The sequence below is a fragment of the Sycon ciliatum genome, chromosome 1, assembly GCF_964019385.1.
Source record: "Sycon ciliatum chromosome 1, ocSycCili1.1, whole genome shotgun sequence".
Lineage (NCBI taxonomy): Eukaryota > Metazoa > Porifera > Calcarea > Leucosolenida > Sycettidae > Sycon > Sycon ciliatum.
The window spans coordinates 5,548,957-5,571,285 of record NC_088643.1 but is presented as its reverse complement, the minus strand read 5'-3'; the positions used below and the strand labels follow the sequence as shown (position 1 = coordinate 5,571,285).

Genomic DNA, 22,329 nt, shown 5'->3' with positions numbered 1-22,329 from the left:
TGGTACGGTACGGGACAGGTATGTGATAGCGCCAGGCATGCCGATGCTGTCCTTGATGGTACGTTACGGGACAGGTACGGGATAGCGCCAAGCATGCCGATGGCACAAACAAACAAACACGGAATTAAAGCTGTGTGGACCCTGGCTAGTGCCAGACGTTACTGAAGTAACGTATTTTGCATAGCTACGGGAATAAATAAAACCTGCTTCTAACTTGATGTGTTTCAGGCAATGCGCATACCCGCTCACACAGAGGCCACCATTCTAGTGCAGTTCGACCCGGCGTATCAAGCAGACCTCTTCAGTAGGAAGATCGCCCAGCCGCTGTCAGTCATCTACAAGGATCACGTTGAGGTGGTAAGTTTTACGATGGCACTTTCCCCAGCATCGGTGTGCCTGATCTATGAATGTGTGTGGTGTATGTGGTGTATGTGGTGTGTGTGTGGGGGGGGGGGGGGGGCATCAATGTCAATATGTAGTTATTGCTGTTTATCTGCTCAACTTACAATACACATAATTCAGTGTGTTGGTCATGCATTACATTTGCGCTGATGGGGCATCATTGGTCGAAGCATTTCGCCGCCTGAAGCGTTGAGTATTGCTGAATTGACGTGACTGATTGTAGTGGTATCTAGACCTTTGACCTACTGTTTAAGGCACACATGCCTAAGTAATTATGGTGGTGCTAGTATTATGATAGGGATTTGTGTGCTGTAAACAATCATTTGACTTTACATGGATGACGTGTTTTCTGTGCTTTCTAGGATACGGTGCCACTTCACGGAGCGGTGTTCTTCCCCAACATTGCCCTCAGTAAACTAGAGGTGAGCGTAGCGCTCAGGGGGAAGCCCCTACAGTGTCTCAGGGGGAAGTCCCTACAGTGTCTCAGGGGGGAGTCCCTACAGTGTCGCATCAGGTCTAGTAAACAGGTGTCGGATGGTGCCGGTCGCTATCACCTAGGTCTTCACTGTACAGACTGCATCAAAGAACTGTATTGAGAGATACCATTGCATGTGTATCAATACTGTGGCATCGTCCTGTCCGACTGGTTTGGGAATTGTCCTGGTTGCTACCCTGGTTAATTGTGTGGCACCGCCCTTGCAGCAAACGAGTTCTCCATCCTACGCCCATCATTGCCAAACTGTGCATGCAAAGTATGCACATTGATGAAAGAACATTCTCCGTCTTTGTACATGTGTGGCAACACATCCCTCAGTCGATTCTTCGATTCCTCTGTGTGCTGTGTGCATCCTGTGCCTGCACATGGCCTAGCAGATACAAAACATGCAAGGAGGGAAAAATGTAACTAACTGCCCATCTCGGGGTTCGAACCTAGGAATCTATATCCACACAAGCTCTACAAAATAAATACTCTTATGAACTGTGACAAATATACTTTCCATCGAATAATGCAACTCCTACACTTGCTTTGGTACATACACGTACATGTGTAGTTCGCTGTTACCTATGAACCACTACAGTATGAACAAGGAGTCTAATGGGTAAACGGCTGTGTGTAGTTCGGAGTCTGAGCATCAGTGTGTTGTGCTGTGCCTCGGATAGTCTTGCTGCTCACAATGTCTGGTGTTCAGTTTGTTTGTTGGCTAGTAGAGTCATTCCACTGGCCTTGTACCACACACACACACACACACACACACACACACACACCCACACATGCATGCACACACGCACACACACACACACACACACACACACACACACACACACACACACACACACACACACACACACACACACACACTCACACACACACTAGTAATGGATACTAACTCTCGATTTTTTCCCTGTGCAGATCGACTTTGGTCATGTGCAGTGGCACACACGCAAGACGGAGAGCCTGTTCATGCGTAACATCGGCAAGGTCCCCGTGGCGTACCGCTGGGAGCTGCACTGGGCCAACGATGCCGACGAGGATGAGGGCGTAGTGATGGAGGAGGACACATCGTCCGAATCGTCCGACACCGACGACGGAGATGCCGAGGGTGCCAGCATTCCTGATCCACTGCCGCTGAGCGTAGTGGCTAGCTCCAGGCAATCTAAGCATGCCACGGTTAGCCAGACCAGTGCTGATAGCCAGCAAGATCAGCCGGTGCCATCATCAGAAGAAAACGCAGAGCGATCGGGCGTGTCAAGGTCAAGGCACAGCACAGCCAAGAATGGTGTTGCAGGCGGTGAGAGTCGCGGCGAATCTCGTCAGTCGTTCCGAGTCGACACACCTCATGGTGATCTGTTCGTCAGTCAGCCCGCGCTGGACAGCAGAGCGTCACCGCGCTCCAGGCGGCATAGCGTACAGAAGCGGTTCAAGCCGTTCTCACAGCTGCCAAAAGTACCTCCCTCTGCCGGAGATGTAAGTGTTATGGATCAGAGAACCGCATTCCACTGTGTGCGGTGAGATTGTTGAATTGCTGTCGAACCCCGAAGGATACATGTCTGTTTAAGTATGGACGCAGGAAGGCTGAATATTCCTGGACAAAAGAGGTGTTTTCTGAAATGGCCAAGGATCCACGAATCAAGGCAGTTTGGGGTTAATGTGAGCAGAATTATCCTGGTGGGAATGGAATCGCGTGGTAGAGCTTTGCTGGCCATAAGCGAGGGTCCCTGGTTCGAGTCCTGGTGGTGACAGTCAATTTTTTTCTTCGGACATTTCCCATTTCCAACTCCCGCAACCTTATATGAACATGTGTAAAAGTTGGCGGAATCCTACACGTGTGTGTATCCTACACGTGTGTGTTCAAAAGAAGTTGAGTGTTACTGTATATCCTGGCACAGCTAGTTAATATCGTTTGAGTCACATGTATAGCCACGTGCATGATTGTACTCACCCGCGCCGTGTATTGGTTTGTGTTTTGTGCAGCTTTTCGACGTGATGCCCGTGTTCGGAACGATTCATCCGGGCAACGAGCAGATGATCTCGTTTGACTTTGCTGGCAAGACCGGCGCGTGCAAGGACTGCAAGGCAGTGTGTCGTGTGGACGGTGGTCCCATCTACACAGTCAAACTCAGCGGAGTAGCAAGCAAAGTCAAGTATTCCCTGTCTACTAAGTACATGGACGTCGGATCCATTGTAAGCCGTTGTTGTTGTTGTTGTTGTTGTTGTTGTTGTTGTTGTTGTTGTTGTTGTTGTTGTTGTTGTTGTTGTTGTTGTTGTTGTTGTTGTTGTTGTTGTTGTTGTTGTTGTTGTTGTTGTTGTTGTTGTTGTTGTTGTTGTTGTTGTTGCTGTTGTTGCTGCTGCTGCTGCTGCTGTTGTTATTGTTGTTGTTGTTGTTGTTGTTGTTGTTGTTGTTGTTGTTGTTGTTGTTGTATATTACATGTCCTCCATCCAAGCACGTAATTTTTTCTTCAAGTTCGGTTGATGGGTACATTCGGTCTTTTCTAATCACTCTGTGACGTAAACAGAGATGCACTGGCTCAGGCAAAACCGCCGGCTAATGATCGTACTGTGTACGTAGCACCCATACGCCCGTTGACTCACCGTTTATGCGTCGTGCCCGTATGCGAATCCGCTAGTTCACCACCATCCCATCATTTCCAACACCTCTAAATGTCAACCGTGCCTTCACCCTTGGTTTCTATTCTAATGTTGCGCTCCTTCCCCTCTTCTTTCACAGCTGTTCAATGTAGTGCACACGGAAGATTTCTTCATCACCAACTTAGGCAAAGGACCGTTCACGTTTTCCGTTTACCCAGCTGAGCCCTGTGAAAGCTTAAGTCGCTGTGATGTTGTGCCGGAAAAGGTAAGTTAGACAGTTTGGTGCACTTTAATACTGTGAATATTGATGATGCAGTATGCGTATCGCTGATGTGAAACATCAAACGAGGGTCACGTGTCTTTCTACAAAGTCAAGTCAGTGCATGTCGTCAGAGGAAAGTTGTTTCACTTCCGAAAAAGAGACCTGTTGAGAACTTACTAAAAATCATTCCTGAACTTACTGCTGTTGCCATGCTATGATGCTAAACTATGCCGTCACATCATGATCTGCTGCTTTCTAGGAGCTGCGTGCAACCTGGAGCACTCTGTGGCGTATTTTTGTTCCATTTTTTGCTACTTGATAGTGACAGCTGTGCACTTTCAGACACACTTTAGTTTTTGTTACATGGGTCAAAATTTCACCTTGATTTTTGACCAAGCTGGTGTGCAGTGTTGTCCATGGCTGTTTGAAGTTTCTCACTCTACATCGGTAGCGGATTCCGACTTCCATGGACACCGTCCTGCTGTTTATATCAACCAACACCTTTTCTGGGGTCTGATGAGCGTCGACCTTGGCACCTTAACCGAGTATTCGGTACCTGCTAATATGCTTTCTGGGTTGGTTTGTGTAGATAGATCACGTTTGGTTGGGGCTCTGAACGAATCCTCAATTGGGTTGGTCTGCCTTGATAAATCCTCCATTTGGGCTGAATTGCATGGCTAAACCCCACTTGCTGCCGAGTTTCTTCAAAGTAGGATATGATTTTAGAGAATCTAGTGTGTTAATAACATTAATCATTCTCTGCAACATGTACTATGTGCTGTGCAGGGAAAAGTGGCCCCGGGCAGCCGCTTCAAGTTGCAGTTGAAGATATTTGCCGGGCTACCAGATGTGGGGTACTCTGACTTTGGGGTAAGCTTTTGGTGGTGTGGGTGTGGGTGTGGGTGTTGGTGATGTGTGTTTGTGGTGGTGTGTGTTGATGCTTGTGTTGGTGTGTGTGTGTGTGTGTGTGTGTGTGCGCACGTGTGCGTGCGTGTGTGTGTGTGTGTGTGTGTGCATACCTGTATTCGTGTGTCCGTGTGTGTGCATGCATGCGTGTGTGCAACAGGCACGCTATCACAGCAGTAGAAAAGAATATCTTTCCTGGGTTGGGTATGCTCTGTTCTACGCAAACCCACTACGCATGGCTTGCTTGCTTGCCTCACTGCAGATTCGTGTGCAGGGCCATCGGCGCGAGCAGGTCCGAGTGAAGTGGAACGGCCAGCTGGCCTCGCTCAGCCTTACTGTGCCGCGCGTGGTCTCGGACGGCTACATCCGCTTGGCGCGTGTGGCGCAGCAGAGCCTGAAGCAGCGCGGACTGGACATCAGCAGCGAGTACATGATCGAGGTGCTGGAGGAGCTCAGGCGCGTCGGCTCGGAACCGCACCGGAGCGACGCGCTCAGCACGGCGCACATGGACACCGCCGTCACGTCCATGGCCGACGTCTTGAGCAGCACGGCGAGTCTGAAACCGCCGCCGGAGGACATTGAGGACACTGCTAAGGTATGCACAATCTCTTGTTGTCTGAATCATCGGCAGAAATACTGCAGCATGCATATATTCTACGCAGACTAAAACGATAGAAAGCGGAAGAACTAAATTGCTCACATAATGTAATGCGGGCAGCATACCAGTAACAGAATGTTTTGTGAAACGCATATACGCCGTCTCACCCTCCGTCTGTGTCTCTACCTTCTCTGATCTTAAATGAGAGATTCGTACCCGTGTCCTGTGCTCGTGCCTCTTCTGCAGCTACAAGTTGTCCAGATGCAGATCGACGCTGAAATTGACCGCGTGTGGACGGCCGAGTATCACGTCCGTCGTTATCTTGATACCAACACCGTGCTGTAAGTCGGAACACAGCCGGGACGTTCCAGCTAGGACATTCCTGCTGGAATGAAACCAATAGAAATGTAGCGGTTTTGCAAACACACTGCTGGTGATACCACCAAACTCGTTTTTTTGATGAGCTGATTCTGCTGGCATTTTGTCCATCTTACACTGTATGGAGTGTTTCAAATCGTTTGTCATGCATGTGTTGGTGACATTGCAGCAAGTCACTGCCCGAACACGGTATTCACTTTGGCCAGGTGAACGTCAGCAAGCCGTTCACCACCTGCTTCAAGGCGGTCAACGCGTCACCGTGGCCAGTGGCCTTCCACCTGGACCAGCGGCAGTTGGAGTGTAAGTTGAGTAGTTCACGGCTGCACAGCTGCTGTAGAATGTGGGTGACTTTGAATGTATAGTCTCATTGCTCAGTCATATGTACGTACTGCACAGGACGGCATGGTTACTGGGGATGATACAGTTATGGAGGATGCTACTGTTATGGAGGGGAACATGGTTATGGAGGATGACACCTTATGGAGGATGATATGGCTATGGGGGATGGTACGGTTATGGAGAATGACATGGTTACGGAGAATGACCTGGTTATGGAGAATGACACGGTTATGGAGAATGACACGGTTATGGAGAATGACACGGTTATGGAGAATGACACGGTTATGGAGAATGACTCGTTTATGGAGAATGACACGGCTATGGGGGATGGTACAGTTATGGAGAATGACATGGTTATGGAGAATGACACGGTTATGGAGTATGACACGGTTATGGAGAATGGCGCGGTTATGGGGAATGACACGGTTATGGAGGATAATAATCCCCTCCTAGATAATATGGTTATGGAGTTGTCATCCATGCCTCATCCTACAGTGCATTCTGAATGAAGATGATCATTATACTCCGACTATAAATCGGTGAAAGATAGAAGTGTTTGACCAATGATTGTAGTGCCACCATGTTTTGCCACTGCGCACAAAGCATCTCCAACAATGACGTCATCACGTAACCTCTATGGCATTGTCACATGACCTGAGGCCAGTCATTGCGCTGGTCATGTGACTTGCCACTCCTCGGACCTGGCACAATGCTATCATGCATACGATTTGTGTCATGTGACTACTAACTGCTCTCATGTCTAGCACATCACTGCAATGATTACATCATTCTTTTGTTTAATGATGTAATCATGTTTTGTTGTTCCTTCTCTCCACTGTGTAGGCACTGGGTTCTACTTGACTACTAATCGGTTGCGTGAGGTACGTGGCATGGCCTTCCTGGACGTGGACGTACATTACGACCCACACCGACGCCTGGGCAAGAACAGCAAGGCACCGCGACTCTCGCAGGATGAGCTGGAGAGGGCGCTCTGCAAAATGTGCGGGAACATTGCGGCATACGTTATCTTTGAGGTGAGGCACTGCTACGCATTGCTGCAGCTAATGCTGTGGTATAAATTTACTGTAAAAGTAACTAGGGGATATATATTTGGTATTATCAGGCTTGTGTGATGTCATACATACAGACTATATGATGTCATGCATACACGCTACGTGATGTCACATTTAACGTTTCATGCACAAGTTGGACAGACAGCAACCTTGAAACTATTCAAATGGTCACCGTTGTACATGTCTAAGCATGTTCTCACATGTATGTTTGTCCATCTGTCCGTCCATTCCCCTGTGTGTTTTTGTTCTTCCATCTGTTCTTCTAACTGTTACTCCTCTGTTTGTTCATCCGTTTTGGTTTCATGCATCCATCTGCCTGTTTGTCTATCCTTGGCTCCAGGTACCTGACCAGCCAAGCCTTGCACTCAGGCTGCAAGCTGACCTCTACCTTCCAACACTTGACATCAGCAAACGGGATGTTCAGTTTGCCACCACCAAGGCCGGGGAGTGTTCCGTGCAGATCCTGACGCTGGCCAACCTGGCGTCCGCTCCGTGAGTGCTTCTTAGTGCGGCATACTCTCTGTCACAGACAACTGAACTCATACGTGCCCTTGTATCTACATACACGGACACACACATGAAGCCAGGATCATAACATGGAACAACTTTAAAAGGAAAGAAAGAAACGAAGTTATGATCATAGAACGCAGGGAGTGCATCCGTGCGGGTTCAGGTCTCGAGTTATGTGTGGTAAAAAATTAAAAATAAGGGAACAAGAGAGCTGCCAGCTCAGGGCCATTGTTAGTGCTATCAAAAGAATCAACGAAGCGGGCAGGGGGCAGGGGGGGGGCGGGGGGGGGGGGCAGGGGGGGGGGCAGGGGGGGGGAGGTACTAATAAAACTCTTGTTTACATGTCCCTTTTTTGGATAAGGGCAATGTTGTTTCCACTTTGTATCTGCCTATTGGACTGGTTACTGCTGTTAGATGTGTTTGCCACGGTCTCCAAAACGCTCGACACTATGCACAGCATTGATGCCACTCAGAAGTGGATTGTAGCTTGTGATTTTGAGTTAATTCGGAAGTGCATTGAACGTGTTGCATTTGTATTTTTCTCCAGGCTCCGGTGGCACGTTGAAATGGAAAAGCCCAAAAAGCCCAAGGTGAGATAGGACCGGCTTTACTTATTTTTGCATTACATCTTGTCCATTCTAGCGTCTAGCTCTGTTGGATTATATTTCTGTACTGAGAAGGAGTTGCTTTGTACGCTTGATACAATGACTGAGACGGTTTAATTTTATTGCCATCAAGGAATAGTGCTTCCTTCGTGACTTTAATCGAACTGTCAGCTTTGGGGAAATGAGCTCTGAGGAATCGAGTGATGGTGACTCTGAGTGACGTACAAACAATGCCAATCTCATTTGTTGGACAGTGTACATACATGTACTTCAAATGGTTTATCCACTCATTGTCCTGAAGTCTTTGTTCTCATTAACGAACTTTCTTCAGCACAGTAACTCCTTAGAATGAGAATAAATAGTGTAGTGTTCACGTCTGCATATGCGCTGTGGCATTCCTTGGCCACTCCAGACATTCATGATAGTGGTACATCGTGTTATGTTATGCATGTAGCATGTGCCGTTTCCCGAAGAATACTACAAAGAGGTCACAAAGTGTTTTTGTTTTGTTTCCGGATGAAGTATCTGTACCGCCGATCAACATGAACATTTGAGAACTATCTGTGGACCGTTACTGGTATCTAAAGATTCTCAATAACTTATGTATGTTTGTTGTAGCTTGACAAGTTCATGCCGCTGCATCTTAGAAAGCAGGCGATGGCAGAGAGCTTGCCGAAGTCTGCGTTCAGCACACACCCCGTCGAGGGAGAGATCGACACGCGTGACACGCAGCAGCTGTCCGTGATCTTCACCCCTCTGGAAGAGGTATGTCTACGGTGATTTGTGTAACATTTTGATTCTGTAACGTTAGAAGTCTCCCTATTGGGAGTCTGGGAGTGTGCTCCAATCAGACACATGTACATGTACATACATATATTCCCTTCACTGAGACCCATACATGTACGAGTCACAACTTCTGCTGGTCCAAAGGGCAGGGAGAACTCTTATTTCTGGACGTTCACACCAAAGAAACCATTTATCGACTGGATCATGGAATGTTCTCTTATAATTATGTATGCTGGTGAGCCCTGGCTTTTGCAGACCTTCTCCGCTGTTCTTTTTGTCGTGTAGAAACAATACAAGGAGTCATTCAAGATAGTTGTTGAGGGATTGGCAAACACCTATGAAGTTCAGGTGTCTGGCAGAGGACTTGAACCTCGGTTGATCTTCCCGGCCGGCACCAGAGAGATCGGTCCAACACTGCCGGATGACACCGCGTCATCGGAGATCACCGTGCAGAACCCGTGCGACTTCCCGGTCGAGTTCTTTGCCACGCAATTTGACACCCAGTTTGGAATTGAGCAGAAGGTAAATATATGTTGGCAAGCGAGGGAGGGGTGATGAGGGGAGTTTGTGAAGGGGGGGGGGGGGTGAGGGGTGTTTGTGAGAGAGTTTGTTGTGTGGGACGTTTCTGAGAGAAAGAGTGAGGGGGGGGGGGGCGGGGGGGGGGGGAGGTCAAAAGTTGTAATTTTGTCCGAATATGGAAGTACATGTAGAGTTAGAGGTTGTGGTGCTCTATGTGATGTTGGTTCTGGGCGTATTATGGTTGTTTGTTTCTTTAGGACACCATTGTCATTATTTAATGTTGGTATGACCCACTGCAGATCCTGACCTGGGACAATACCTTTGACAGGCAGCACAAGATGATCGTACCGCCGATTGAAGCCGGTAGCGGACTGCCTATCGAACTTCTTGAAGAGTACCGAGATACGCTCAAGATGATCCAAGATCAGAAGCAACAGATTGCCGAAGAGCTCCAGGCCGATGCATCCGCAATGGATGTCTCAAGCACGGTAGCACTCGCCGAATCTGCAACGTCTATTGGTCGTGGCAAGTCGCGTGCATCCAACAAGGGCAGCGCCAGGGAGCAGAAGGAGAAAGAGAAGGAGAAGGAGAAGAAGAAGGAGAAGAAAGAAACTAAGAAAGAGAAAGAGGCAAGGGAGGCGGCGGAAGCTGAAGCCGCTGAAGCCCTCCGAATCGCTGAGCTAGAGGCCGCCAGGGAACTAGCAATGTCGCCTATGTCTCGTATCCAGCGTAGTATTTCCAACCTTGGTGCAGACATCACCGCTGGGCTACCTGCGGACTTCAGGAGAATGTCACCGCAGCACTTCACCCAACTACTCATGGATCCGCAGCTTGGCTTGCAAGATAATATGCCTCCGTCGGTAAGAGCGATCTGTCGGAGCCTTGGCATCGACGCAAGCACCAACGGGCGGCAGGAGCGTCGCTCTCAGGGCATCATCATTGTCGTTCATGGCGCGCCGTCCTCTGGAAAGACCACACACGCAGAACGGCTCGCCGAGAAGTACCACGTCAAGTCCCTGACGCTGGACGAGGTGCTGCAAGAAGCCATCGATGGCCTTGACGATCACGGTGGCGCGAAGGCCTCCGAATACCTGATCAGAGCGCGCACTCAAATCCTCGTGGCACATCAACGAGAGCTGGAAGCGGCGCAGCAGCAAGCCGCGGCAAACGCAGCTGGCAAGAAGGGAGGCAAACCGGGCATGTCCAAGAAGTTGAGCACATCGACACTCTCGGGGAGCGGTGGCAACGCTCATGCCCCGATCAGCCCTCTAGCCAGTGGTAAGGCTCAAGGTGTCTCTAGTGACGCAGCTGGCGCCACACCTCTATCTGCCAGCACACTGACATCACCGCCAGCGCACACTGCACATTCGGCCTTTCCACTGGACGAATCGATCGACCCGTTGCTCGTTGAGCGTGCCAGCACGAGTCGCGATGACATTACCGTACCACTGGACGAAGACATTGCCGTAGAAATCCTGCGCCACCGGCTGATGGTGAGTAGATTCATATCATCATTGGTTTGTGCGTTCAGTCAAACACGTTTTAGTAGTACGGGATATGTGCTGTGCGCTCGTGAATTAGGAAATTGCAGTAAGGCATTGTCGCAGTGCGTCTGCCGTGTTTTGATGACGGCCGTACCGTATGTTGCATTTTGGCATTACAGCCGCCTCGAAACATGCGCCTTTCATTTTGCTATGTGTTTTGAATGTGCTTCCCTGGATTATCACACCGCTCACTATCTCTATCCTTCCCTACTCACATTTTTGAACCCTGTCCAAGCACTTGTAGTGCCACATTTGAGCCTGCGTAATTTAGATTGACTTCGGTTTTATTTATTTGACACGGGTTTCCTGTTGTTTGCCATTGTTTCCTTGTAGAGAGATGAGCATTATCTAGGTGCAATCTTCGACGGTCTTCAAACTACCATTCTCAGTGATATGGACGCGGCCTATCGCGTCATTCGCCGTGCCGTGGGCAACAGGAGGCATTTCTACTTCTTTGACCTGTACTGTGACAGAAGCGGCCTGGATCAACGCGACAGGCGGCGACCATTCTTTGAGTACACCGGTGAGTCATTCAGTAGCCACATCAATCATTACGGACACACTCAAAGTACAATGCTGTCATGTATGACATCATTGCACGATAGAGTATGATGTCGTTGTTGGTGCAGTGACTCAGATTTTCCTCACCTTACAGTACGTGTAGCTAACAGTTGTAGAAAAAAGTGTCTTCTTGTTGCCGCACGATCAATGCTGTAACTGCTGTAATCTAAATACCCATATAGGACCCCGTTGATGCGTATGTGTTCAAGCATTTTTCACCAACACGGTCCATATGTGTTCATCATGTTTCTCTCTCTCTCTCTCTCTCTCTCTCTCTCTCTCTCTTCAGAATTCGACCGCCCCGAGACACCAGTTGTTGTGGAACTGCCCGACTGGAGGACCATTGCGGAAGAGGACTACTTGAACTTGGACGAAGACACAAGAAGACGTGTTGACGAACAACAAGCCATGGACAAGAAGCAAGAGCGATTGAGAAAGTAAGAGCAATGACCATGGATATGTAACGCGTCATTGCAATGTAATGGCACTTCTTGCCGTTGTACCTACCTCAACGGGACCGCCACACGCCGTTTTTGACTGGGCCCAGCCATTCCATACCCTTTTTACACTTATGATGTACATGCAGTGGGTACTTTAGACTCCTCAGCTGGAAACATGCATTAGAGTGGCCAACAAGTTGGTCCGGTGGTGATCTGTATGACCGGATTAGTTGCGGTGGGCCTACTCAAACTAGTAATTTGTATTTCAAGTCCGTGTAGTTAGCAATCATGCTGTTCTGGACGCATCATTTTGTCCCAAAGGCTTTGACATTCATCAACCGCATCTTCTGTGGGCTTTTTTAAACCCTTGTTCTGCGTGCAGACGTCAGGAGAAGGAGGAAGAAGAGCGCAGAATTCGCGAGGCACAAGAAGCGGAGGAGAGACGGCTCGAAGAGGAGAAGTAAGACCGGCTGGCATGGGTTTTTCTTAGCAGTAGTTCACATTGGACACCGAGGGCTGATGCGACCATGATTCTCAGATGCACGCACTGAATGTAGAGCTGAAATCTCTCACAGTGTATTCTACTGCTGAGCTGATATAACTCTCCTTTCTCAGCACTCACACATACGGACACAAGAGAAAGAGAAAGAGTGCGAATTAAAATAAAACAACAACGCATATTGGCGATGGTGCCAACATGAGAATATAGAATTCAACAACAACGACGACGACGACGATGGCGACGACGACCACAACAACAAACAACAACAACAACAACACTCCTTAACTTCTGTATATGAAGGGTATATGAAGGTGGTTGAGTTTCTGTATTCTGCTGATTGGACTGTCTTCAGAAACCTGAAGAAAAAGAAGAAAATGTCCAAGCACCAGTTGGTCGGCCAGTCACCGTCGGGCTCTGTGGCTAACTTGGTCAGGCGCGGCTCACGGCCATCCTCAGGCGCCCACCAGCGCAGTAACAGCCTCCTTGTGCCGCCGGATGCTGCCGCTGCGGGGTTGGAGTCTAAGACATCGATTGGCGACGCCGGTGAACTTGGGTATGTTGCAATGTTAGTCCAGGAATGGTTAACATTGTTCTTTGTTCTGATTCCGATAACGAGTGTGCTGTGCTTCACGAATAGGGAGTTGAGCTTCAGCAGGGGAATGTGAACTATGTTCAAGTTCTTCCCCGATTTCTTTCTCCCTGGAAATTCCAAGCCAGCTACAGCATGCACAGAAATGTCTGTATCATTCGCAGCTTCCCTCAAAGTAAACACATCCTGCCTTAGTTGTGGAACGTCAGTACAGTCGGCCAGTTTTGTGCAATGTTATCGCAAGAGCTGATTGTTCAGTAACTGGTGGTGTGAGTGGACATTTGATATAGCGTAACCTGTAGTTCCTTGGTGCTTTTCTTTTCTATAAGTGTATCTTGGAGACTTCACAATACACAATCACAACTCGTATAAGGCCACACCGTTTTTTATCTATGTTTCGCGTCCCCCGCGCGCATGTACCGTAAAGTACCGTTGATCCGCCCCCTCTCTAATTCCCGCCCCCTGTCGATTTTCTCCTCCTTGTGAAGCGACTTCGGCGTATACAACGAAATACGATGTTGAACCGACGCATGCACTGCTGTGCACAAACTTGCCAATCCAGGATCAAAATGTGCACAATTCAGCACATTGAGTCTGATCCTCTACGTTGTTGTACATCGTACTGCACTTGACAGCCTTGATCTAATTCCCGCCCCCTGCCGAAAACCCAGCTGTGAAGCGACATGGCGTGGGGGCGGATCAACGGTACTTTACGGTATTTGACAGCCGGAGTTAAAAAAATAATAATAAAAAAAAAAACGGAACAAAAATTTTTTTTTTGGAAATGCAATACAAATTTATTAAATGCAAACCAGAAAACCGGAAAATGTAACTCAGCTCACACACATGTACATTGTACATGTACTACATGTGTGTGCAATAAGCTGGGCCGCAAGTCACACAATCATCATGTCGCCTGTGTTTGGACCACAAGCATGGCAGAGGGGATACACTCATGTATTCATGTACATGTCAATGTACATGAACAGTGCCGCGTCGCTTCACTGTATACAAATGCAATGCACGTACACTGTTTATTTTTGGATGGCTTTTTTATTTTTTTCGCCCTCCCTCATTGATTTCATCGAATAAGGTGACGCGAAACATAGAAAAAAAACGGCGTGGCCTAAGTAAGACTCGGATGGAGAGCCAAGCCGGATCAAAATTTAAAAGAAAGCCGGATCAATTTACCATTTTCAATTTACTCAATCTCCAGATAGCTAGCTGTTTCCGTGTTCTTCATTTTATTGATACCTGTCCTGTTGGTCATGTTCCTTCTCAGGAAAAGCAAGCTGGCCGGTGCTTCCCGCAGTCGCTTTGACTCAACGATGACTCTTGACAAAATTGCGGACGAGGCTACTGTAGTCGAGGATGAGGTAGAGTCAGCAAGATGCCCAGCAGCTGACACTCCACCTTTTCCAGCTGACTTCGACGGTGAACTACCTGGGTAAGAATGAATGTTGCCGATAGAGCGTACGATAGAAGACTTAAGGCTTAATAGAATAAAGGAGATGCTAAAGGCAATGACATTCCGAGCAGAATCCTGTCATAAGAAAAATGGAGCATTGTGGAAGTTATTTGCCCGTAAGCGAGGCTTTGCGTTGCTATTGCATGTACAATTGCAGTCCATGTCTAGGCTTGGCCTGCTCCAACACTTTGCCATGAGTGGCATCCACCAGTGAAAACTAGACAACTACAGGACATAGGGGGCTGTTTGCTCTTCTATTCGTGTGTACCGCTCTCCACCATGGTACGTTGACAACTCGGTTGAGTTGCCTCGACTGGCCCTGAGTTCATATGTGAAAACCATGCGTGCCTTAATATTAGCTAGCTGAGTCTCTCACACAATTATACGCCACTACCCAAAACGGTCTTTCGGCTGAAATATTTGTGAATAATAAGAAAGGTTTAAAAATAAATAAATCCAACTTTTTGGGCCAGGCCCATCTTCAGGAATTGTATGAGAGATGAATTGGCTATAGTGGAGTCTGCAGGCCCGGAGGAAAGTGTAGCTCAGTCTGTGTGTAAATTAATATTCTCCTATTTTTTATTTCTTTCGTCAACAGGTTCCCCGAGTACTATGCGTCGCGCGCGACTCTGCCCAGAGTGATGGGCCTGTGGCACCCGGATGACGGGGGATTCGTGCCCGACCCAGAAAAGCCAAGCCCAGTAGAGCAAGCTCCGCCGGCTGGCGGTACTGGGAAGAAAGGACTGGGCCGGGTCAAGGAGACGGACGTAAGGGAGAAATTTAGAAATTTATAGAAATCCATAATTTGTAAGGCACCTTTAAAATGTACTGTAAATAGGTGTGTCTGGCTGAGGGGCTTACGTCTTCACATGCATAATGCTGTTCTTCTCCACATTTTGAAAGTTGAATACCGCGAAAAGGTCTTGCACATCGCACAAATGTTCATTTCCTCTTTGTGGCGTGTCTACAACAGAGCCGAGCGGACGTTGCAAAGCCTGATTCAATGGCACCCGCAGCAGCCGCCACACAGGACAAAGCGGAGCAGGATTTCGAGTTCCCCACCTACGTCTCAATCGATGTCCAGCTCCCCAGACCTCCGCAGGCAACGGAGGCACCAGATGGAACGGACTCACGGCTTTTCGACTATCCCTACAGTGTCATCGAGGGCCTGGATGAGCTGCCAGTGCCATCCAGCGCACGGTCAACTGAATCCGATGCATCGAGCACTGCTAACACTGATAGCCTGCACTCGCGTATTCCAAAGACATCGGCGATCGTCCTGCCGATGCAGTGTCGGCAGCCGTCATCGGTGTCCCGAGAAGAGCAGGCGGAAGTCGATGAAAGCGCCATGCATCAGCTGGCGAAAAAGCTCCGCGTGTCAATAGACCAGCTGTACTGGCCTGGCAAAGGGGAATTACCGGCTCGCCAGACCAGTCTTCAGAGCGCACACAGCATGGCCAGCACACACTCATCCGGCTCGACTCAGCACGAGGGTAAGACAGGGCGCGAAGAAGATGAGCAACAACACGAACAAGTGGAGCACGGTGAGCAAGGGCAGAGGAGGAGATCAAGCGGCCAACAGCGGCCTAGCACCTGTTCCATAGAGTCGCAGGCTGAGCCGATGATGGACATGCTCTACACCACCATTGCCGAGGACATAGGGCAGTCCGCCGAGCTAGTAGCACAGTACCTGGACAGTCTGACGCCATCTCTTGAAGAGGTAAGCAGACATAAACCGTGTTCTAGCTGCACAGCATATCACAGTAACACTCAGTAATCACTTAGCCTCTTTTCTGCTCTACTGTACCGTCAGCTGTATGGCTGGTCAGCAGGCAGGCTAGCAACTAAATTATATGTACAAAACTAAACTAGCAGACTCAGGAGGAGGAGGCAGAGGCAGAGAGAGAGACAGACAGACAGACAGACAGAGAGGCAGAGAGAAACGGAGACAGAGAGAGACAGAGACAGAAAGAAAGAAAGAGAGACAGAGAGACAGAGAGACAGAGAGACAGAGACAGACAGAGAGAGAGAGAGAGAGAGACATACAGAGAGAGAGAGAGAGAGAGAGAGAGAGAGAGAGAGAGAGAGAGAGAGAGAGAGAGAGAGAGAGAGAGAGAGAGAGAGAGAGAGAGAGAGAGAGAGAGAGAGAGAGAGAGAGAGAGAGAGAGAGGAGAGAGAGAGAGAGAGAGAGAGACACACACACACACACACACACACACACACACACACACACACACACACAGAGAGAGAGAGAGAGAGAGAGAGAAGAGAGAGAGAGAGAGAAGAGAGAGAGAGACACAACACACACACACAAAGAGACAGGAGAGACACACAGAGAGAGAGAGAGAGAGAGAGAGAGGAGAGAGAGAGAGAGAGAGAGAGAGAGAGAGAGAGAGAGAGAGAGAGAGAGAGAGAGAGAGAGAGAGAGAGAGAGAGAGAGAGAGAGAGAGAGAGAGAGAGAGAGAGAGAGAGAGATGGTTAGGAGTGGGGTGGGGTAACAACAATGTGTCGTTATGTCATAGGCTCATTCTGCTTTATAACTTTGGTTGGGTGTGTTTCCAGGCACAAACGCACAAACACATGGCAAGATGCTCTGTATAGACCCATTCTATGTGTACTGCTTCTTCCTGAGGCTGAGCATTTCATGTTCGGATAAAGTAACTAAGAAAGCTAGTGTTGCCAAGCAGGGGGACTAGCTCATATGGTAGAGCGCTCGCTTAGCATGCGAGAGGTACCGGGATCGATACCCGGGTTCTCCAGGCAATCTTTTTTTCTCCTTTTTGGAATATTTTACTCAGTTCCTGGTTCAATATTCTGGCTGCTCAGGTGATAGCTGATATACCGTTTGGGCCTGGGAATCCAACGGAATTGCCTCAGGCAACATTCCAACTTGTCCAGCATCCGGGACTAGATGTCGAGGAGATGGAAACTGAGAATCTTGCCTGCTTCTCTCTGATGGCCGAACCAGCGCCTCCGCCACCCCCGGAACCCGTGATGGAACCGTAAGTCGAATTGCTGTGCCGCTCAATGAAATCCAGCCGCGTCTCTCAAGTACGCGCCGGCGCAGCCCTAGACCTGCGAACACTGGGCTGCAAAATGGTGCAAGGCGCAAACTTGAGTGAGGCGACTGGATTTCATTCATGTCGAGCAGTACTTCACATTGTATATGCTCCCACTGCCACTGCAGAAATCAGGGCTATTTATTTTATTGATTACCGCCGATGGTGGACTGCTCGGAATGCACTCTGTGCGAGGGGTTTTGGTGGATTTGCCGAACTTCTTGATATGGGTAAAATTATCTTGATTTCGGATGCTCTTGTACTGTGCAGATTCGGGGGTGGGCAGTCAGCCGGCAGCAAGGAAGCTGATAGCCACGCTACATCAGTAAGGATGGGGTATTTTCACTGCATATTTCATCCACATGGCATTTTAGAAAGAACCAATTTCCGTATCTCCCCCCCCCCCCCCCCCCATACACACCATGTCCTTCCGAAGAAGAACCAAAAGAAGTAATATGAAGATGCATTGTGTAATGTCGTGTAGATACAGTGTGTATCACTGACCAGTGCATGCCTCTCTCAAGACACTCAATGTTTGTTTATCAGAAAAAGAGTAAAATATGGCATAGTATGCGTTACACTTGCTTCCACGTAATAACAATGCCCTACTTTGTCCATGTGTGTTCTAGGAGGGTACCAAAAAACCCGGCTCTTCAAGGTCGCAGAAAGGCTCGGCTACGTCTCTAGGGAAGAAGAGTGGAAGTGGCCGGAAGTCAGTGGCCAAGTCTCCACAGCCGCCCAAACGGTCCGGCCGGGCATCTGCTGCTTCGGAGGACAGCATCTCTTCTCGGCCGTAAGTCGCCCTCGCCATCCTCTCTGTCTGTCAGGTTGTGGTGCCTTGCCTTGCCTGTAGTTGTTGGTAAAATCAAAACGGTGTGTCTGCACCTTGATTCTGAGCATGGTGGTGTCCAATGCGGCCTGTAAAAAGAAAACAGCTATTCTATCGCACCTACTAAGATCTAAATTTAAACGTCAGAGGGCCAGTTTTTCCAATGAGCGAACTGTAAACTGTCATTGTCCAGGTCTACAGCAAGTCTGGATCAGATGTCCATGGCATCAGCTGAACAGAAGCCACCGTGAGTTCTCGTTTGCGGACATTGCCTATTCTATTTTTATTTGACCATTCCCACAAATAGTGCATGGCGTCACTAGTCATTACACGAGTCATATTGTACACCAGTTGACAGGATGCACTTGGAACAGGGCCCTCTCTCCTACCGTAGGGTAGCCCTCGGAAATTGTGCATGATTGTGTAAACTGGACATGCTTGTTCTGTCCAGACTTTATTCGTGGTCTCGTCGGTGATGTCGCATTTTTGCAAGTCAATACAACTAATTGTTCAAGTACTACTAACTCGGCACACTGAATGAGTAGCAGCTGAATAGAGCGGTTGTCAGTTGGCAGCTCCCTTTTCTTAATGATGCAGTTTTTAAGTCCGTAAACTACTGGTTTGTTGTACTACGAACTATTCACTATCCCTTTGTACAGGCCGGTGCGACCTGTACATCGATGGGTAGTGCCGCCCCGAGGCTCTGTCTCATTCCATGTCCACTTTCTCAGGAAGGTCCAAAGCACCGTTGACAAGGTAAAGATTGTCCTTCTCTTGTCGCAAGCCATCGTTCTGTTCCGCATTGACATCGAATTTTTAAGCAGCTCCTTTTTTTAAGTCTGCCTTGCTTCCTTGCCTATGTCATGCTAAGGATGGTCATAGTGACCGAAACATTGAGCCACAACTTCAGATTGACGCTGTGAAATTGCGGTGCGACTGAGTGTTGTCCAGTGTTGCTATCTGCCTAGATTTGTTTCAATGGAGCTGCGTGAAGCGCCGTTCTAAATGTTGATCAAATTTCTGCTTCCATTATGCTTTTCTCCTGTGTTCTTGTTCATGAGTTATGTGCCTATCGCCTGCTGTCTTTTTACTTTTATTTTTTGTTTTCCTCTCTGCCCACTCTGCCTGTCTTCTGGCACATGCGAATATGTGGACTTACTGTTGACGTAAACGCGGACGTGCGTATAATAATAATAATAATAATCTTGGGCAAGAAGTAACGTTAGTTAGTTTGTTCGGATTGGGAGCCACATATTTTAGGAGATAGGAGGCATTTCGTCAAGTTCTATTTGGCATGTGTTAAGCAAGAGGCAGTGTGCCTACTAGCACACCCTCCTGTGTGCAGGTCCTTCTCTCAACGCAGCTCTCTGTCTGTTTGCTCCCCATTTGTCTACGGTAAGGTTCTGAAATTCGAGATTGTCGGCAGTCGGCGCAGATACGACCTGTTCTGTCGTGGAATCTCCAGGTACCCGGACATGAATCGGCTGCCTCAGTAAGTTGCCTAGGTAACAATGCTTTGGTATTGTTCATTTCCAAAATGCAATCCTTAGTTCGCCTTATCTATGGCATGGTCAGGGGATCATATCTGGCCTGGTTTATTTGTGCAGCTTCCACGTCAGGCGAAATTACTGGTCAGTCGGCGTCACGCATTTTTCACAAAAATTTGCGTTTCACCTGCTGGGAGAGTATGCGTGTACTCGAGTCTCATCCTGAGCACGTTTTTTTCTTCTTTTTTTTCCAGCTCCAGTATAGCTGTATTTTTCATTGCAAAGCCGTCCTCGATTGTTGTGTTCGTTGTTCAAACGAAGTGGACATTCAATCATGAAGGCAGAGGACATAGGAGCCTGATTGGAGTTTCTCGTGGCATAGGACAGCCACACAGAGACACTTTGGGATTTTCTGAATATAAAATACCGTACGCACGATGCTGAGATCAATTTGTGCGATATCAAATTGTTTGTGATCTACCACATCGAGCAGAACGGGATCCAAACACAAGCTTACCGACGGTTAGGCTGCCGACCTGACTGGACAAATGATCCCTGGCTTCACCAGACGCCAGAAGTTGGAGACCATGTCCTTTGCCGCGACGTCCATCTCCAAAAAGAACTCCATCTTCGTCGTGAAAAGGCTTGAAATACTCAATATTCAACCGAGATTCGCGGACTCGCGCTTTCTCGGATCGATTAATTTCCTGTTGGAACAGTTGCAGGGCAGCTTCCCGCCACTGTTTCAACAGGCGATGGCTCCAAAGAAAGCCTGGAACAAGCCATATCGAGGTTGCAAGCCACCACTCTCAGCAAAAAATTCGAAGAAATTCGAAATTTCAGTGGTGGAAGATATACTATGAAGAGAATATCAAAAAGTATGTTTCGCGGAGCGATCGCTCAACCTACGTCATTCAAACTTTGCAGGATGGTTCAGACGTACATGCTAGGCATGGAACCACAGGCGATGATGCCATAGCTGACACACAGAGTAACACACACAGCAGATTCGTGTGCACAGATACTAAATTAGTGGACGTCGTCATCTTCTTCCCGCTGATCTCGAATGTACTATGACGTACTATTTCGCCTGACGAATCTGATATGAATGTACATGTGCCCCGCACGTTATGTGTCTGGAGAGGCTATCTCCCTGCCTAGTGCCTGCTGGCCTGGCACCGAGGTACTGGTATGGTTTAAAAAAAACATTTAGGACCTTGCAAAACCGCTTCCTGGATGTGCAGCACCTGGGCTAGAACGCACAGATGTGTATGTCCCCTGTAGGTAGTTATAAGGGAGTTTCCCCTGGAGGTAGTCATAGTGAAGTTTCACTGTATCATCCACTCATATCCATATCCATATCCATATCCGTATCAGAGCCAAACACAGTTTGTGAGCAATAGGTAGGCAAGTAAGTTCATTTTGTCGCCGTTCCCAAGAGAACTCGCGATGGCCGCTAACGCCCGGACTAGCTCACTACTGCAATCTACGGGCACTGAGTGGCACTGAGTGGCACTGAGTGGCACTGAGTGGCACTGAGTGTCTATACTTGAAGCATGATTGTGTACAATGTGGTCCACCATATTGCTGTGTTTGCTGTGTGATTTCAGGATAATTTGGCCAAACATGATATCGCGCATGCCTCGTGGTGGCGCCAAGCCCCAGAGGGTGTTCGTGACGGAGTCCAAAACGTACTTCTTTGGCTCGCTGCTATCCGGCAAACCGCATGACCGGTACGTATATTGCAACATTTGTCCTCATGTCCCCCTCGTCTGTCGTAACATCGTGCTGCCCCATTCTGCCTTGCCATGTCCTGACAGCCATGGTGAAGCTGCAACTGTCCAGAATAAGCCTATCACAAAGGAATTTCATCCATGTCCCGCACATCAAGCATTATTGTCCATTCCTTATATGAGTGTAGCAGAGCATAGTTTTCTGTCGGAACTGGATTACTTATATTTGGCATGCAGCTCTCTTCAGGATGTCGAGTTGGCACGAATTCTGTTAGGAGCATTGCTTTTCTTCATCTGATTATGGCTGGCAATTTCTAGATTGATGTGTGCTCTGGTGAAAACTCTCCATTCTCATGATGGTGAAATACCTATGTGCATACAATGACACTCTCCTTTTCACCAGATTTGGATAAATATTTGAACTTTGGTCTTACATGTATATCTTTGCTATTGTGGATTGTGCTATTTTTGCCTCTGCCGTTGCTGCTGCTGCTGCTGCTGCTGCTGTTGCTGCTGCTGCTGCTGGTGGTGGTGCTGCTGCTGTTGCTGCTGCTGCTGTTGCTGCTGCTGCTGCTGCTGGTGTTGGTGGTGCTGTTGGTGGTGCTGCTGTTGGTGCTGCTGTTGTTGGTGGTGCTGCCACGGCTGCTTCTT

The 22,329-nt window shown here is 48.4% G+C and overlaps 1 protein-coding gene and 1 non-coding gene across 3 annotated transcripts in view; both read left to right on the top strand.

The window, feature by feature from the left end:
- The window catches only part of LOC135811214 (hydrocephalus-inducing protein homolog), an 88,850-nt gene that overhangs the window by 20,694 nt on the left and 45,827 nt on the right, over positions 1–22,329 (top strand). For both annotated transcript variants that reach the window (XM_065324416.1, XM_065324409.1), the window contains exons 27-55: positions 229–357; positions 765–824; positions 1,814–2,368; positions 2,876–3,085; positions 3,630–3,755; positions 4,539–4,622; positions 4,921–5,253; positions 5,503–5,597; positions 5,804–5,934; positions 6,817–7,007; positions 7,387–7,538; positions 8,104–8,146; positions 8,780–8,926; positions 9,233–9,469; positions 9,766–10,959; positions 11,344–11,533; positions 11,861–12,008; positions 12,394–12,471; positions 12,866–13,066; positions 14,385–14,549; positions 15,169–15,337; positions 15,544–16,290; positions 17,397–17,572; positions 17,900–17,954; positions 18,259–18,422; positions 18,652–18,705; positions 19,118–19,214; positions 19,859–19,950; positions 21,556–21,678. In XM_065324416.1, coding sequence (XP_065180488.1) covers positions 229–357; positions 765–824; positions 1,814–2,368; positions 2,876–3,085; positions 3,630–3,755; positions 4,539–4,622; positions 4,921–5,253; positions 5,503–5,597; positions 5,804–5,934; positions 6,817–7,007; positions 7,387–7,538; positions 8,104–8,146; positions 8,780–8,926; positions 9,233–9,469; positions 9,766–10,959; positions 11,344–11,533; positions 11,861–12,008; positions 12,394–12,471; positions 12,866–13,066; positions 14,385–14,549; positions 15,169–15,337; positions 15,544–16,290; positions 17,397–17,572; positions 17,900–17,954; positions 18,259–18,422; positions 18,652–18,705; positions 19,118–19,214; positions 19,859–19,950; positions 21,556–21,678 — 6,146 coding nt within the window. The remainder of the gene's footprint in view (positions 1–228; positions 358–764; positions 825–1,813; positions 2,369–2,875; positions 3,086–3,629; positions 3,756–4,538; positions 4,623–4,920; positions 5,254–5,502; positions 5,598–5,803; positions 5,935–6,816; positions 7,008–7,386; positions 7,539–8,103; positions 8,147–8,779; positions 8,927–9,232; positions 9,470–9,765; positions 10,960–11,343; positions 11,534–11,860; positions 12,009–12,393; positions 12,472–12,865; positions 13,067–14,384; positions 14,550–15,168; positions 15,338–15,543; positions 16,291–17,396; positions 17,573–17,899; positions 17,955–18,258; positions 18,423–18,651; positions 18,706–19,117; positions 19,215–19,858; positions 19,951–21,555; positions 21,679–22,329) is intronic.
- Trnaa-agc (transfer RNA alanine (anticodon AGC)) lies at positions 17,257–17,329 on the top strand. The gene has a single exon. It is a non-coding gene; the product is annotated as a tRNA-Ala (tRNA).